The sequence below is a fragment of the Artemia sp. Qi Xiang Cuo genome, chromosome 20 (genome assembly GCF_049724085.1).
Source record: "Artemia sp. Qi Xiang Cuo chromosome 20, ASM4972408v1, whole genome shotgun sequence".
Classification (NCBI taxonomy): Eukaryota; Metazoa; Arthropoda; class Branchiopoda; order Anostraca; family Artemiidae; genus Artemia; species Artemia sp. Qi Xiang Cuo.
This window is the reverse complement of record NC_142813.1, coordinates 48,005,179-48,024,109: the sequence shown is the minus strand read 5'-3', so window position 1 is coordinate 48,024,109 and position 18,931 is coordinate 48,005,179. Positions and strand designations below refer to the sequence as shown.

The window sequence follows — 18,931 nt, the reverse complement described above, 5'->3', positions numbered from 1 at the left end:
TCTCAACTATCAAATACAATCAAAATTATCGTCACATCCATATGAATACAGAAAAAGAACCTCACACCGACGTGCACAATGACAATAAAACAGTTATACCCTTACGTTGGGGATGGTCGGGTTGATCGTCTATTTAAAAATGTCGTCTATTATCTTAGCTTTTAAAGACGTTGTTTGGTTCATAGATTAATGTTAGAACATTTAATGATTATTAAATCTTTGGTCTACGGAGCTAATTTCGTGATTGACTAATATTTATTAGATATTTCAATATATCTTTCAGTTGATCTTTCGACTCTATGAGTTCAAATATAAGATGATAGATGTCGAATTCTATGCTCAGTGTCCATGTATAATTGGCTAGTCTCTTGGCTTATAGTTAGACTTTGTGGGGTTTGAAGTATTTTCGCAGTTTACAAAGCAAAGTCTGTTGTGCAGACTTCAGCATATTACATTCAAATAGGCAATGGTCAATTGTTTCATTATTCACATTACAATGCCTGCAATCTCCTAAAGGCAAAAATTTCCAGGACTTTCAACTACTTTGAACAAAATAGATATCTCAAAATTTTAATTCGATGTGTTTGGGAAAATGGTGGGGCGTGAGAGGGGCGTTAGTCGCTATCCAGTCACTTTCAACTATTAAAAAGGCACTAGCCCTTTCAATTTCCAATCGAATGAGCTCTTTTGAAGTTTTTACGACAACGCTTTCAATAAAGGCTTTATATGCCCGCAGGGCATAACTTACAACCCTTGCCCTGAGGGTTGTGGGGGGAGGGGTTGTAATCCTTAACGATCTAATTTCCAAAACTTTCAACTAAGTCGAATAAAATGGCTATCTAAGAATTTTCATTGGATGTGTTTGGGGGAATGATGGGTGTGTGGGGGGGTAGTTGCCCTCCAATCACTTTCGACAATTAAAAAGGGCACTAGCCCTTTGAATTTCCAGTCAAATGAGCTTTTATTGAAGTTTTTTCTACAACGCCATCTTTAAAGACCTTTTATACCCCCAGGGCATAACATAAAACCTTTGCCCTGAGGCATGTGGGGAAGTGTCATCCTCAAAAACTTATTTTCTATCTGGAAATCAACTACGCTGAACAAAATGGTCATCTCAAAATTTTTATTGGACGTGTTTGGGGGAATGAAGGGCGTGGGGGGCTAGCTGCGCTCCAATCACTTTCGACTATCAAAAAGGGTACTAGCCCTTTGAATTTCCAATCGAATGAGCCTGTTTTTAAGTTTCTATGACAACGCCTTCTAAAAAAAACCTTATATGCCCCCAGGGCATAACTTAAAACCCTTGCCCTGATGGTTTTGGGGAGTGTCCTTCTCAAAAACATATTTTCTATCTGGAAATCAACTACGCTGAACAAAATGGCTATCTCAAAATTTTGACTGAATGTGCTTGGGGGAATTATGGGCGAGGGGGGGGGGTAGTTGACGTCCAATCACTTTCAACTATTAAAAAGGGCACTAGCCCTTTGAATTTCCTATCGAATGAGCCTGTTTTGAAGTTTCTACGACAACGCCTTCTATAAAAACCTTATATGGCGTAACTTAAAACCCTTGCCCTGAGGGTTGTGGGGGAGTGTCACACCGCCATCCGTTCTAATTTCAGTCTCCTCTCAAATTTTATTTTGGCCCCTCCTCCCCTCCCCGCCATTCTCTCAAAAGTTTGCTGCTTGTTGTTTTCATTTCTGCTCTTAATCAAAATAGTTTAAAAAAAAATTTTGGCTCAAAAACTTTTCGTTGTTTTTTCTGGCAAAAAAACCAGTCTGGTTTAAAAATAGCGGGTTAAGATTAATCAATCTAATATAGAATTCGTATACAAATTTGGGTAAGTATCAGGCACATACGCAAGAATTTGTTTCGGAAGGTGGGGGGGGGGGCGAAAATCCTTCAAATATCTGTGAGAAGTATCAGAAAATTGTGGGAAAATAAAACAAAATCATGAGACTTCGGGGGGGGGGGGCGGTCCCAGAGGTCCTTCCTCCCTGCGTAAGTGTCATGTAAGTATATACGGGTTTCCATAACTGACATAGGGACAAGGTGAGCACACTACGCGATTCCTTTTTGTGTACTCTTTCCAAATATAATAAGCAATGTACTCACAAATTTATCCCCTCCCCCTTATTCTCAGATATATAGTCCAAGGAATATTTAAAAACTAAATGAAAATACTAAAACAAAGAAATTTGTGCCTAATAATATGCCGGATGTTTTTATTAATCCGATTATCCTGTTTCTTTCTATTATTATACAATTTTTAAAATGCTTTCAAATAGTATTTTGGTAAATTACGCACTCAATCACACAGGGAGATAATTTTCAAACTGAGAATATAACCTGATTAAAAAAAGAGCTATAACGTATGACAAGGTTGGTCTAATTGAGAATTACATTGTTATGGCTATATATGGGACCATCAGGGGGGTGGGTGAATTTGTGAGTGAAGGACGCTCATCCGGCCCTAACAGGGCACCCAAAAAGCCCAATTTCGGGCAACCTCTCATCCTTAAATTATGACCGAACCAGAAATTTTTGCCGCAATATTTCGACTGTTATTGTAAAAATTTTCCTACACGGTAGTTTGAAAGTAAAATATTTTATGGATACTTAAAAATGCTTTTCTATTTTATTATTTATATGTTTTGGCTTACCGGTGTGTTATTAGATTTGATAGAAATTACCTTAGATTATTTAGCTCATTAGTGATACAGAAGGGAATAAAAATTATATTTACGGTAGTAAAAATGTGTAATCATTTAGAATGCAAGTTACTTGGAAGCTGAGAGAAAATTAGTTTTGGCAAATCAAAAGATGTTTCGTGACAATTTGGTGAAGATACTAATTAAAAGCCAGTGCATGTCAGCCCAGCAATATCAATCAACTTGTCTAATTATTTTTCTTACATCTTATTTAGTTTCAAAAAACTTAAAAATTCATTGTTTTAAAAATGCATTATTTCTATTCTTCTCACTTGTAGGAAAAATTGTAAGGGGGGAGGATTCTATCAAAATAGATTTTGGTGTGTCGTAGATAATACAAAACAAACCCCGTCTACATTTTTCTTCCAGGAAAGGCAATGAATACTGAAAGGGTAAGCGGTTCTGATCTGTTAGAATTACTTACCTAGATTAGAATTAATTATAATCAGATCTAAACTAAATTAAATATGATTTTAATTTAAATTATGTTTAATTTATTAAAATTAATTTATACAAAATTAGAATTACTCACATCAGAACTAATTACTTAAAATTACAGATTCATATCAAACTACTCAAACGCTAGAAATCCAAATAGCGAAGGGTAAAAACGGAGAATGTTGAGTAAAATAACGTCTTGGCGTCTGCTGCTCGCCAATTTCACGAGGGTCTGTAGATCAAGACGAAAAAATTATTTCATTAGTGTTTCCTTATTTAAACATTTAAAGTTTTCCCTGAATGTAGTTTTGCTCAAGGGGTAAGGACTTCTCGCCACCTGGTGTGTATTTCGGAATGCCACACGTTCCTTACAGTTCTGCCACGCTTGGCAATGCTTGGCAATGCGCCAAATTTTGTGCATGATTTCTGAGAGAGAGCAACTCCTCGGTTTTTCTGGCCTTTATTTGTTAAATTTATGTTTCGAATAACTTACTTTCTTTCTTAATTCCCGTCCACCCTCACGGATATCTTGGAGCCACTCCTTTCGACAGGGCATGAACCAGGACTCGATATGACAATCTGTCTTGTGCCGTTCTCTATATCGATCACCACCACAACGTTCTGGTGATCGAAGTTTTTAATCCATCGCTTCCATGGTCTTCCTCGGGGTCTTTCCGGCAGCGGTCGAATTTTTTCGATGATTGTGTCAGGGATTTGAGCCGTCTTTGTACCTCTTCGCTTGTCACATGGTCGGCGTAATTGACTTTTGCTATAGGGCGTAAGGACCGCATCTCGAAGGTAAGAAGGTCGTACTTGTTCTTGGTATCCAATTATCACACTCGTACAGGGTGATTATCACAGTGAGGCTGCTGAAGAGGCGGACTTTCAATTGGTTGGATAGGTAGCTGCGTTTCTAGGCATTCAGGAGTCTCTTGATGCTAGCTCTACAGAGAGAGCTAGCAGTCGGCTAATATCGGTGGTATTTTTCATAGCTGAAAACGGACAGTTTCCAGATGTCAGAAGGCTACCCAGGTAGATAAACTGGTCGACTATTTTTACTATCTGGCCGTCAATAATTAAGGTTGAGTACAATAACGCCTTGGAGTCGTTACTCGCCAATTTCACTCTCGGGTTAAAAAGTATTCTTAAGTACTACTTGGATGCTGCTTTAAGTGTTCAAATATGGAAAAACTTATGAAATAATTTTTTTGTATTGCTACTACGGATTCCTCGTCTTCGATTGATATTGTCTAATTAGCAGATGGGTTTCATTTTGCTGAAAAAGGTCGCGACACGAAACCAAAATTTGTTTCGAAACGTTCAAAGTCAAAGAGGTTGATGACTTAACTCTGAAAGATTTAAACTGTAAGACTTGCTACGGCTGAAGTTCTTATGCGAAAATATCCTTGTGATTGGCTTAGTTTGAAGAATGATAATGATGTAGAAAGATCATATTATGGAACTTGCCACTGACAAAGTATTTCCCTTAGGATATCTTTTTGATAAACTTAGTTTGACGGAAGATAGTGACACTGATTCTCACTGCTCTTCTGCCCTATCAGATGTATTTTTAAATTCCGCAGTGATTCTCATGCTTGAGTTGGTGAGAAGAACCGAGACAAAGGTGGAATTATTAAAGTGCAGCTGCTGAATCATTTCAATGACACAAACAGATATTAGATGAACCTAGACTTATTTATATTCCTCGGTGAAAGATTTTTTCTGCTTGTGTAGCACTCGCGCTGCTTCTCTATCAAATAAGTGCAGTACTCTTGTGCTTGAGGCGGTAAGGAACATATGTGCAAATATTTAAGCTCAATTGTTGAATCAATTCAATGACACAAACAGTGATTCAATGACAGTTGAGTAAACTAGACTTGTATTATAAGGTGAAAGGCCTTTTCTGCCTGTATAGCACTCGCAATGCTGAGCCATTATATGGGGTTTTGATTCCCGCGTGACTCTTGTGCCTGAGTTGGTCAGAAAGACCATGACGTAGTTGCAACTGTTAAAGTGCAGTTGTTGAATTATTTCAATGCCAAACAGACATCTGATTAACCTAGACTTGTAATCTTCGGTGAAAAGCCTTTTCTGCCTCTGTAACAGTCGCACTGCTGCTTTATCAGAGGAGTCTTTTATTTTCGCAGTGACTGTAAATTTTTGCTTGAGTCTGTGAGGAACATAGGTGCAACTGTTAAAGTTCAGTTGTTGAATTATTTCAGTGACACAAATAGACAGTTGAGTAAACTAGACTTGTATTCTACGGTGAAAGGCCTTTTCTGCCAGTATAGCAATCGCGCTGCTGCGCCATCATTCGGGGTTTTGATTCCCGCGTGACTCTTGTGCCTGAGTCAGTGAGATAGACCATGATTAATTTGCAACTGTTAAAGTGCAGTTATTGAGTAATTCAATGCCAAAACAGGGATTTGATTAACCTAGACTTGTTTTCTTGTTTTCTGCGGTAAAAAAGCCTTTTCTGCCTGTATAACACTCGCACTGCTACTCTATCAGATGAGTTTTGGATTTCTGCAGTGACTCCTGCTTGATTTGGTGAGAAATACCGTAAACTCGGTGGAACTATTAGAGTGCTCTTACTGAATTATTTAAATGACACAGACAGTTGAATAACATAGGGCTGTATCGCCTGGTGAAAGATCTTTTCTCCCAGTACAAAGCTGCTTCACCATCATCTGCACCGTTGGAAAGACCTCCCTTAACAGTATATTTTCATGGACATGGGGCATTTTCATTGTAATAAGGAACCTACTGGGGGACATAAAATTTGAAATGCTGCTCTTACTAAAAGCTTATTATAAGCTACCGTTACTGCTGTGAGTCAGCTTAGTGCTTATCTTTTATCTTATTGTCAGTAACATATTGACGGGCTTCATTCGATGTGTGTTTGTAATTGATGTGTAGTCTTTGGGTATGTAAAATATTGATAGTACCTATGTACCAAATACTTTTTTCTGCAAGTATGCTTAGATATTATTTAAGCAGATTTTTCGTCGAGTATGTGGTATTTGTATTTTTATAGCAGTATTTTAATCAATATTTTTTCCTTGTATTTTATATGGTATCTATTTTATTTACATTTTCTATAGGCTCAGGCAGTATATTCCAAAAATGTCCATAATAGCGAATTACATTTGATTTAGCCAAGTTAAATTTGGCGAATACCAAACAAATATAACAAATAATAAAATATTACATTTTTTTACTGCTCTCTTTTTCATAAGGAACCTACTGGGGGACATAAAGTTTGAAACGCTGCTCTTACTAAAAGCTTATTATAAGCTACCGTTACTGCTGTGACTCAGCTTAGTGCTTATCTTTTATCTTATTGTCAGTAACATATTGACGGGCTTCATTCGATGTGTGTTTGTAATTGATGTGTAGTTTTTGGGTATGTAAAATATTGATATACCATTGTACTAAACATCAGTATAAAATATTGATAGTACCTATATACCAAATACTTTTTTCTGCAAGTATGCTTAGATAATATTTAAGCAGATTTTTCGTCGAGTATGTGGTATTTGTATTTTTATAGCAGTATTTTAATCAATATTTTTTCCTTGTATTTTATATGGTATCTATTTTATTTACATTTTCTATAGGTTCAGGCAGTATATTCCAAAAATGTCCATAATAGCGAATTACATTTGATTTAGCCAAGTTAAATTTGGCGAATACCAAACAAATATAACAAATAATAAATTATTACATTTTTTTACTCCTCTCTTTTTCATAGGCAATATCATTGACGCTTATTCCCCTGTTGGGGTCACTAACAATTTCATGACAGATGACGGTATCGTCAAATCACATCCTCTAAAAAAGCGACGGGGTAATTACATGTTCTTTTTGTTTTCTGCCATCGCCATATAAAGAAGCAATCTTCTGTGTTGGATGCTTTTCCTCAGTCATTCAGGGAATAAGCAGTATTTATCTACATGACAATTAGATACACTTTTTAATGCATTTAATAATTAAAAGTATTAAATAATTGGTATTAAATTTTTAAAAATAATTATAAATAAAATTAAACATAATTTTAAAAGACTTAATTAAAGATCATAGAATTAATGTAAAAAATAATTAAAATAATAATTTTACAATAAATAATTGCAGAATAATACCCTTTGCAGCGTCGGCTTCAGAGCTCTTGTTCTATTGTCTTAACAATAGCAACTTGTGACTAAGGTTGTCTCCTAATTCTTTTTTAACCATTTTTGTGCAAAATTAGAGGAATTAGGACCACAGTAATCCGGAGAAAACAATCAACTTCATTTAAAATCACAAACAACCTCAGCCTCAAACCACATCCTCATCAAACCACAATCAACCTAATTTAGAACTGCCGAGAAAAATCATGAATTTAAGTGCAAAAACGTGAAAACATAATAATGGTTGTGTTTTGTTTTTGCACTTTTGCTTTACATTGGCCCAAGATTTAGACCAATGTATTTTTAATTTAATTTACCTTTAGAATCTAAAGGGAAAAGAACACTTTTCCCAGACGGAAGAAATAGTTATAATTGTTTATGATTTAAACTAGCCTATTTTCCTGTATACTAACCAAGCTTTGACTCTTTTATAGTTAATAAAAATAGATTAATTGCAAAAGAATCAGTTGAATTGCAATAGATTAGTTGCAAAAATAGTTTAATTGCAAATTTTTCATCGTCAAAAAAGCATTTGTATTTTTTTTTTTTTTATGTGATTAATTTTCTTTGCTTTTGTCTGAATATATTTTGAATTTTTCCTTAATAAACTTTACTTTATAATTTGTATTTATTTATATTTTCTTTTCTTCTCCCTTTTTCTCTTCTTTCTCTGACTGTGAGTATATTTTTTTTTTGTGCCTTATGCACAGCCTTCTCGTGGCTTATTTTTGTGTTTTGAATGGCTGGCAATATTTTTTTTTTTTTTTTTTTTTTTTTTTTTTTTTTTTTTTATCTTATTAAGTAATTGGCTATTGTTAGTTTGTGATCCGTATACACTCCCCTAATTACAGGTCAAGGTGCCTTTGGGGGGACTAGCACAATGTATTATTGTATGTGTATTGATTATGAACAAAATCTTATCTTACCTTCTTTTTGTATTCGTATTTCTTTATATGTATTTTTCCCATCGTCCGTGGAATAGGTGCTGTAAATCTGCAGGCCAATCAGAAGACTCTGCCTGTTCTCAGAAAATTTGTCATTATCTGCAAGGAATTTGCACTTTTTTTAAATCAAAATTACTTTTCCCTGCATCTAAAAATAAAACACTGCATTAACTTCTTTTTACGTTTATATTTCTTTATATGTACTTTTTCTTCGTCGTCCAGGGAATAGGTACTGTCTATCTACATGCCAATCAAACATCATTAGAGGACATTCAACTCTGGTATTAGCATTCCAGTTCCATGAATATTTTTGAGGTTCTTATATTTGAGGCATGATCTAGAATTATCCCCTAGCTTTAACTTCTACTTGGTTTCACTATGTGCATCCTTCCCGTCTTCAACCCGAGTGCCAATTATGGGCCCTCACCTCGAACAAATTTACTTTATATTGCTACAAGTACTAACAACTTTTTGTTGCGGAGGCCAGTAGAGCACAAGGCTTTGTCAGTTTCTTGGATATATTTAAGCAGCTTTCACATTACGTACATAATTTTCTGTAATAAGTGGTTATGTTACGTCAGTTAAGTATAACCTCTGACCAGGGTCGTACCAATTCAGACAAACATTTCGGGAGGGGGGGGGGTCAAACCCCCTAACCTCTCCCCTGAAAACGGCCTTGCCGGTGACACAAAAACAAGTACTTTCACATTGAACTAACGTCACATTTCATAAAATAATCATATTAATCGTACAAAATCATCGTAAGCACACGATTTAAAAGTTAAAGACGTGGAATTGAGATGGCTGGTCGTGAAAGGCTGGTTCGAAAACCTTCTTAATTCGTTTTGTAATTCGCTCATCCATATAAGTCCATTTTGTTGCTATTGTTTTGACTTCTCCGTAACGTATCATAAACTCACGCAACGTAAAATTCTTTGTTGTGCTCGAGTCTGCTTGGCACTACTTCCGTTACGGACAAACTTTGATGATACTTATGTATTATATGGTACACAAACGCTATATATTGTATAGAGAAACACTACAGGAAACCAGTCAAACGGGTATTTGCAATAGATAAATGAATCGCAAAGCGTGGTTTGTCTTTGCGTTTACAATGATTAAACTAATGTTATTTGGGGTTTAGGAGGGAAAAAGGTAACTAGGTTAGGTTACGTATTTAATATATGCTATGCTTTACCCACCCCCCACCCCACCCCCAATGTCTATATGTATAAATTTGTTTTTCTAAATTGTTATATTTTAAACCTATTTTATTTTATTTCATTAACATTAATCAAACTGACTTCTTTCGTGTGTACCATATAATGCACAAGTACTACTTTGCTCCATGGGAACACGTAACGTAACCTAAAGTCTTAAAGTGTGTTAGTGCGCAAGGCTCTACGGAATAGTATGAAAGCACCCTCAAGGTCGCAACTCTTATAGGAAAATGTGCTGGGACAGGCAAGTTTGATCCACAGTTCTCAGAATTTCTAGGCCTTGCTCTTATAATATGTACAAGGCTATTAATAAATATCGAAGAACATGAACTTTGGCTACTATGTTAATACCACATTTTTAGTCCCACAAAAGTAACAAAAATCCATGTAAACTAATTTTTTGCCCTTTGTAAAGTTTTTTGGGACCCCCTCCCCCTCGGAGAAGTACATAGGAACGGTCCTGGTGCAGATTTTGCATTTTTTTATCATAAAAGCAAGGCTTCGTCATTATTGTACCAAGGACATCAAAATAAAACATTGTCTGGCTCCTGGACATGTTTCGGGTTTTTTAATACATGCAAACTGCGATTCTCTACTAGCTTTAATCCACACCTGCATTTCACCTTTTTAAATTTTTTAGTTAAATTTTTGAATTTCACGTTTTAAATTTTCACTAATGGGAATTTTAGACGATGATTGTGATTGTTCTATGGATTTTTACGTCAGACGAATGTAACAGAAATTGTTAAGGTGTGAAATATCATATTCAATGTAAGATAACTTAACCACTTAGCACAGAAAATTACATACCTAGTGTGATCGCCGCTTAAGATATATATCTTCTTTTTAACTCGCTTTTTTTTCTATTAATTTAAGGTGGACTGTAGTGATGTAATACTATTCTGGCGTATTCAACAGATGCTTCGGACAACGGCCAAAGCTCTGAGGCAACAGATTGTAAACAGGGAAGGTAAGACAGGCGTATATAATACAGTCAATTAAAGGGTATAAAATAGCTATTGTTCCTCAAGGAATTTTTAATTTGTCGTCAAGAATAAACGGCTAGGTATATTTGGCAAAATGTCGTGGCTATAATAATTAGTGTTATTTCCTGCCCTTTCATGAAATTTTGAAAGAATTGTTGTTAGCTGAAATTTGAGACACTAATTGTGCTGTTATTTCATGTTCAGATTAATTGTGGGTACTTGTGTCTTATAGAAAACATACTTGAGAAGTGAAGTTTGGTGAAGTCTAATTAAATAAAACGAAATTATGATTAAAATATAACAGTTTAGAAACAAATTTGTGTTATATATTTGCACATTAGAGGGGGGGGACAAAGCATAGCATATATTAATATGTAACCTAAGCAAACCTATTCTAACCTAACCTAACAGAAATACTAACTAAATACTTAAATAGAATGTAGCTACAATTTATTTTTCAACCGATCCGAAGCAAATTGTCTAGTATAAAGAAGTTGCTTGACCAGTTTCTTGTCTAATGTTCGCATTATTCGCAATCAAAATTCTCGAGAGTGTTTTATATAATGCTCAAGTACCTAAATGTGTAATAGTAAAATTTGGCTCGGTTCTTATCGTTTATAGCCACCACACTCAAGAAGTAAAATTAGGTTTATCCTAATGAAATATACCAAAATATGATGAAAGTATAATACTTTAGTAACAAAATTATGGAAACTACAACAGAGAACTATGGAAATCAGGCCGTCCAGAATACATTATATTAAATACCTAACTTAACCAGAATACCAACTCTATATATAAAATGGTACTTGTGCATTATTTGGTACCCAGTTGAGAAATGAACTTCGGTTAATCATAATGAAATATACCGAAATATGATGGAAATGCAACACTTTGGTAATAAAATTATTAAAAGTACAACAATTACGAATTACGTAATTTAGAATTGTGGCGGGGGTCGCGCAGAACGCATTATATTAAATAGCAAACCTAACCCAATCATAACACCATCTCTATACATTAAATATTCAATAAAAATATACCTACAACGTATATTTCAACTGAGCCTAATCTAATTGTCTTATGATATTGCCGGTCAAAAACCGGTTATTGTCTGATCTGTAGATCCACATTCTCGAGTGAGTACCGAATAATGCAAAATTACCTTTAAAATATCCAATTAAAATATACCTACCATGTAGTTTATCTCTCTCAGGCTAAGCTGATTGTCACCGAATGCATACTAAAATACAGAGAGAAACCGGTTCTATTCAGATCAAGAACTTGTCTAGGGTGGCTATAATATATATGGGTACTTGTCAAGAATCCGGTAGTCACGCGAGAAAGACTGCATCGAGAAAGACCGAGATGCTACATGAAAAACTGGTTTTCTATGCCTTGTGAGGTGTTGCTCACTCCGTGACAAAGAGTTAAACTTTAGTGTTTTGGGGTTGAAGGGGTAAAAAAAGATACCTAGGTTAGGTTACGTATTTAATATATGCTATGTTTTAACCCCTAGCCCTATCTAATGTGCAAATATATAGCCCAAATTTGTTTCTGAACTGTTATATTTTCATCCTATTTTGTTTTATTTCATTAGCATCAGGGGCGGGTCCAGGATTTTTTTTAGGGGGGGGGCAAAATAAGTTGATCCGATAAACTTTCGCTAGGAGCAAGTTTGTTTGACGCAATCTTGCGTTAATTAAGTAAATTACACTACTTTAGACTACGTTAGGGGGCGCCTCCTCGCCCCTCCCCTGGATCCACCACTGATTAGCATAAACGAAATTTCACCTCTCGCGTGCCTACTGGATTCTTGATAAGTACCTACATAAGTACCGAAATGTATTTTATTATTTTATTTTTAAAGTTTATTCTATCGATGAGAATTTTTTAAGTCCTTTTTTTATTGTTTCATACCATATTTCATCGATGACTGATGTTGCAGTCGGTCGATTAGGTTGTATTCACTGTGTTAGTGACTGCCTTGACGAATCCCGCGTTATCTTCTCTGTTTTGTATAGTGTAATGTTGCTTAATTTCCTTAATTCAAATATTCTATATGCCTATATTTGATACAGACTATATGCAGAAATTATAACAAAATAAATCAAGAAATCTATTCAATGATAAATTATTTAATTAAAGCTGTGTTCCTCAAGCAATTTTTAATATGTCGTCAAGAATAAGTGGTTTGGTATATTTGGCAAAATGCCATGGCCATGATAATTAGTATTATTTTCAAGCTTTTTGTGAAGATATGATTCATTGTTTAATAGAAGTATGTTTAAATTGTGTTGTGTTTTTTATGTGGCTTACAAGATTTGTTGGTATATACGGTGCTGTTTTGTAGGAATTTTGCAGGAATAATCCGTCGCTGTTTGTTTGAAGTTTTAACGTCTTTTATAGAAAACTCCTTTTTCAATAAATCATGTACGGTGAGCCAAAATCAAAACCTGCATAAATTCAAAAGCGTTCAAGTAAGGAGCGACATTAAAACTTAAAACGAACAGAAATTATTCCGTCTATGAAAGGGGCTGTCCCCTCCTCATTGCCACACTCTTAACGCTAAAATTTTTTTTTTTCTTACAACTCTATTTTTTAAAACAATAAAAAACTTGAGTTTAAAGAGCGAGGCGGTAAAGAGGGGAAAGTCCCTTCCATATACGGAATAATTTCTGTAGGTTTTAAGTTTTAATGTCGCTCCTTAATTTCAGTAAAAAAAAACTTGTTCCATCAGTAAAGCGCAAATTTTCATTTGCGCTTTACTGAAAACACTTTTAATTCGAGTTTTTAATTTACTCCCACCATTTACCCGTGCCATTTAAACATTTTTGCTTCTCAATTACTCGGACTATCTGTCTTGGCTTTTTCCTACAATTAGCCATGTCTTGATGCCTACTGCAAAATACTTGATTTTCAATTCAAAATCAACGGATTCGGAAATGGTCGTTATTTTTCATAACATCAACAAGAAAAGAAACAAGGTCATATTAACGAAGCAATTTTGATTTAAAAACTTCATCAAGAAAAATGTCTTTTGATGTAATCTTATTTATAGTGTCGTTGAAATTCATATCCTTGAAGTTTTGAATTCATATCCTTAGTCCTTTCTGAGTTATTGCAGACACGCCTTTTTTACAATGATTTAGTTTTCCTTTGATTTAGTTGAATATCCTCCAAAAATTCCAACTAAATTTAGCTGTTCCTGAGTTTTACAGGTACTCGCTTTTGACAGCCTGGATACAAGTACAAGTAGTGTCTTTTTATTTAGTTTTACATTCCCATCAACTTTCCTAAAAGTTTCAACTTATACCCTAAGCCGTCCCTGAGATATTGCACGTATGCTATTTTTACAACCTGGATGCATTTGAAGTCCTTCAATTTAGTTCACTTTCTCCCTTAACAACCCCCAAAAATTGTAACTTATTGCTCTTAGTCGTTCCTGAGATATTTTAGATATGCCCTTGGATAACCTGGATGCACTTAATGTCTTTTGATTCAGTTCAATCCCTCCTCATCATTCTGTGAGGCTAGGGAGCGTATGGTTAAGGAAATTTCCCGAAACGTTTGAATATTAGATGCCAGTTGGGGGGGGGGCTGGTCCTGCTGCCAAAGCAAGTGTGAGTCCGCTTAAACGGTCCCTGGCAGTTTCACCTGAGTGATCCTAGCCTTTTCTGAGATATTGTTGATGCTCCGTTTTGAAGACCTAGATAAACATGGTTTGTTTTATATAGATCAACGTACACTGAAAGTTTATATTAATATTTAAGAAAGATGATAAATTCCGAATAAACAACGAAATTCTGAATTTGATAGATATTCAGTCTATGGTATCAGCATTCCCAGATTAATACCTCTAGCCAAATTGACGCCACAAAGAAGAAGAAGAATAAAAGAAGAACGTAGAAGAAGAAGTAAAACTTTTCTCACAACTTAAACTATCATCAGTTTGTTTATAATCTGTTTCAGGCTCTGTTTAATTCTTAAAGAAGCAAGAATTTCAAAATATAAACATTTTCCCGCCCTTTGGTCTATTCATACTTGAAATTTTCTAATATTTTATTGTTCCCAAATTGGGAAGTTTTTTGGTTGGTATCACATTTTCCATCAGTATTGCCACGTTGAATCGTGAAGATGCATAAGCAAAGCCAATCTGTTAAATTTTACCCGTTCATTAATGTTTGGTCCCAAATGTGTTTTTGGCTTATTTTTAATCCACGTTAAATTTTTTTATTTGGTGCCCGCTACTACGAAAAACTGCATAACTAAATAAAACGCCTTCTTCATTAATTAATTAAAAAATAAATTCTGAATAAGAAGTTATCAAACAAAGGAAAGAGCCATTTTAAACTTAAGAGCAGCATAATTGAAGTCCGATAAAAAATCCAAACTCGAAACAACCAGAAATTAAAATGAATAATTATATCAAACATAAGGATTACAGGTACTGATATGGGTGAACAAATTAATCTTAAAACGAGTAAAAACCAAATTGAACATTCAAGTCAAACTTAGAATCAACATAATTACTACAAACAGGAATTTGGCTACTGCCCCCTTCCCCATCTCCTGACCGTTCTAAAACATATTGTATTATTTACGTTTTATTCAAAACTGATATATATATATATATATATATATATATATATATATATATATATATATATATATATATATATATATATATATATATATATATATATATATATATATATATTCATAATATGTTTTTTTTCAGTGAAGTACAAATGACTCAATAGGCATTGCCTCTGAAACTGAATTTCTTATTTTTATTGCGGTTCCTGTGTGTTATAGCGCCGACCACTCAAGAAGTGAAGCTAGGTTAATCCTAATGAAATATACCCAAATATGGTAAAAATGTAATAGTTTAGGAACAAATTTAGGCTGAGGGGAGTGGGGATTATATATAGCAGATGTGCATGCAAATTTTGTGAGGTACAGTTATTCTGCATATTATGAAGTATGAATTGATTCATAACTTCACACTGTCGAAATACTTTACCCCCACCCACTAATGTGCAAATAATAGGCAAATTTATTTATTTTCCATCTTTTCTGACGCTTGATTTTCTCTGGTATCACGCTAAGCTTAAAGAAACTAACGAAAGAAACCGGTTCTACAATACGTCAATGTATGAATAACTTCAGTGGTCAGCGCTATAACTGACAAATGTCTTTATTAGTTTTAAATGATGTATAAAGTAATACAAATTTCTATCCAACCGATTCTCACAATCATACTTAATTACGCTGCCCTTGGTATTCCAATCTAGATTTATCCAAAACTCAGCAATATATATATGCGATTTAGATAGTCTTCTTTGAGTTTCTCTATTAATTCTTTCATCTTTTGACCTTAGAAATATCTGCGGTAATTAGATTTCAACTCTATTTTTATTTAACATCTAATTATGGGGTATTATTTTTTTGAAACGTCGGCTTTCCAGATAAAGACAAAGTAAAAGCGAAAACAAATTTATTCTTTTTACTTCTATGCTGCTACTCAGATGTCAACCTTAAGATTTATAAATTAATTTATGGCTTATATTTAAAGATTGAAAACGAACATTAAAAGCACTTTAAGTTGAAGTTAATTCGATGAATGTGGTAAACATATAACAGTACATTGTTATTCACCACGATTGTTACGTGTGACTTACAAAATTGGAACTAAAGTTGGCACTGGTATATTTTGTGATGTTTTATTTATGTTATAGATCTATTAAATTAGACCCTAACGTGTTGTCCTGTTAAAATAACCGTAATGGTAATAAAAAAAAAAAAATTTGAACCCCAAATTTTTTTTGTAACAAACCAGCCTTGTTTCGTAGGATATGGAAGAGTACCGTTGGGAGGATGGTGATAAAATGTCAAAAAGGACCTAACTGTGGTTTAGGAGTAGGGGTGCCAATCCATGACACTGGGGATGGGCAAAGTATATTTCTCAAAAGGCAGGGGGTGTCAATTTTGTCGTATTATCGATTTTTTAAATGAAAATGCCAAAAGCGGGTTTGTTTTAAATATTGGGGGGGGAGCAAGCTGTAATTATCTCCCTCCCCCCAACTGGCTTCCGGTTAGGCAGCTGTTGCTGGGACACCAATGAAGAACTCAACCTTAAACGATATTCTTACAAAATAGCAGTCACTTCATAAGGGTTTTGACATTGGAAGTAGGTGGTAGTTTACGAGTGTGCTCTTCATCTGAGGGAGTTTCCAACACAACCACAGTCGGAGTTGAGGCAGCTAGAATAGATCTTGAGCCACATTGTAGCCAAGTGGTTATAATTAGAATTTACGACTAGACGTCAATAATCTATTCAGCTCGTAATTTGTTGAGTAATGCTCAACTTTCAAACGTATATTTTTGTGGTTGATCTGTAAAAGTGAAGATTTAAGATTTTTTTTTCTTTAAAACTATAATAGACGAAAGCTTAGAACAGCAGATTTTCCATCTCAGCTGCGTACCCAGGGGCCCTGGGGGTTTGCACCAAAGTCTTTGGGTCATCCTTATTGAAATTCTTCACCGACCCCGGCACCTACCCCCAAAAATAAAAATGCTTTTTTTTGCCCCCTCCCCCCTATATCTGGGGGATGTGCCTGTCTATCTGTGTTGTGACGACTTAAGGCTTCTGTCACTTTGGGGGGTAGCGTAAAGAACGTTTGCGCCCGTTTTTTCTTATCCCTTTTTTCTATCCACTGGCTGAAACTACGCTTGATTTACTAGTTGTTTTTTTATACATATTTTCTTATGTTTATTTTTCCTTTTGTCAGACGTCTCAACTCAACTCCTTTAGCTGACTAGCCTGCTTCTAAGAGCAGGTCCTCGTTGACAGGAATCTTCGCCATCTCCATGAGTTTGTTGAGGCTATCCTTCCACCTTGTCCCGGGTTTGCCCCAGGATGGGACCAGTCATAAGCTTTTGGGTCGAAATCGTAGACTGTTCGGACTGAGGCCGTTGTCGGTATACGTATGAGCCATCAGAGATGTATTATGGATCTGGTATAAGATACAAATGCATCATATTAGTATAGTATACATGGGAAAAAGTGATAGTTATTAAAAGCTTTACAAAAAAAAGTTCTTGACACTTTATTTTCCGCTTCTATAATTCAACTGTGAGGTTAAAATTAAGGAAAGGCTCATATTGTTTACAAATTTTCGATTTTTTGTTATCAACGGATGTATGTATATTATGGCTTGGACATAATTCGTCGTAAACTCACCCATACTCATTACCATGAGTTCGGAAAAGTCTAACTTTTAATATTTGCTATTCATCTCATTTGCCTAATACATATGGATTTGAATAGACTGTCAAAGCCCAAGTCTTGCGGAAAAATGAAAAACAAAAAAATGAATAAACAAAAAGACAAAAGTTTCCTGTTGTTGTTTTTTTGTTTTCGTTTCTTTGTTTTTTTTTTTTTGTTTTGTGTCATTTATAACCACTGTGGCTCAATGTTCACTTCCTGAACATGTTGTATAGGGGTTTGCAAAGTTACGTACTTCTCATTTAAACTTTACGCCCTCGCCCAAAGTAGGTTGAACTCTTTCTGAATCGAAATTTTTGCCAGATGCTTGTTTCAAACTAAATGCTAATTTTATTTTAATATCATTGTTTCTCTAGATTTTCTTCCTAGAATTCACAAATCATAAAATTGAACCAAAACGAGCAAATTATTGAATTTTTCGGAGGGGGTGAGTACATTTCGGGAAGAGGTTTCAAATATAAAAGTATAAAATCAAGGTAATTATTTACAAAAATAGAACTTTACGTAACAATTCATTTTTGAGATGATCGGGAAGGGCTAAAACCCACCACACCTCTGACTACGTATCTGGGCTAAAAAGGTGTCTGATTTTTTTTGTAATCTTATCAAGATGGAACCTGCCTGTCTTTGTGCTTAACACTTTGCGCTTTAAACGCGTGGAACTCCTCTAAAAAGCTTACCGATGGCTCTTCTTGGATTACCTTTAAAGCGAGAGCGCCCATATACCAACTGATCGTCAGAGATAACGGTTTAATGGGTACTTGTTAATAATCCGGTAAATCCGCGAGAAAGCCCGCATCGAAAAAGACCAAGAGACATGAAAACAAGTTTTCTCTGCCTTGTGAGGTGTTGCTCACTCCGTAACAAAGATTTAAACGTTAGTTTTTTGGGGTTGAAGGGGCGAAAAAGGGTACCTAAGTTAGGTTAGATTATGTTTTTAATATATACTATGCTTTACCCCCACCCTATCTAATGTGCAAATATATAGCTCAAATTTGTTTGTGAACTATTATATTTTTGTCCTATTTTATTTTATTTCATTAGCATTAACAAAACTTCACTTCTCGCTTACTTATCAAATTCTTAACAAGTACCGTTCAATGGTTATTTTTGCCTATGGTCGACGATTAGGCCTAATTTTACGTGAAAAGTGGCTCATTTTATTAAGGTTC

At 34.9% G+C, this 18,931-nt stretch overlaps 1 protein-coding gene across 1 annotated transcript in view; it reads left to right on the top strand.

Annotated features, from left to right (window-relative positions):
* LOC148940300 (dynamin-like GTPase OPA1, mitochondrial) overlaps positions 1-18,931 on the top strand; it is an 84,229-nt gene that overhangs the window by 18,892 nt on the left and 46,406 nt on the right. Inside the window, exon 3 of the mRNA XM_089106125.1 lies at positions 10,359-10,452. Coding sequence (XP_088962251.1) covers positions 10,359-10,452 — 94 coding nt within the window. The remainder of the gene's footprint in view (positions 1-10,358; positions 10,453-18,931) is intronic.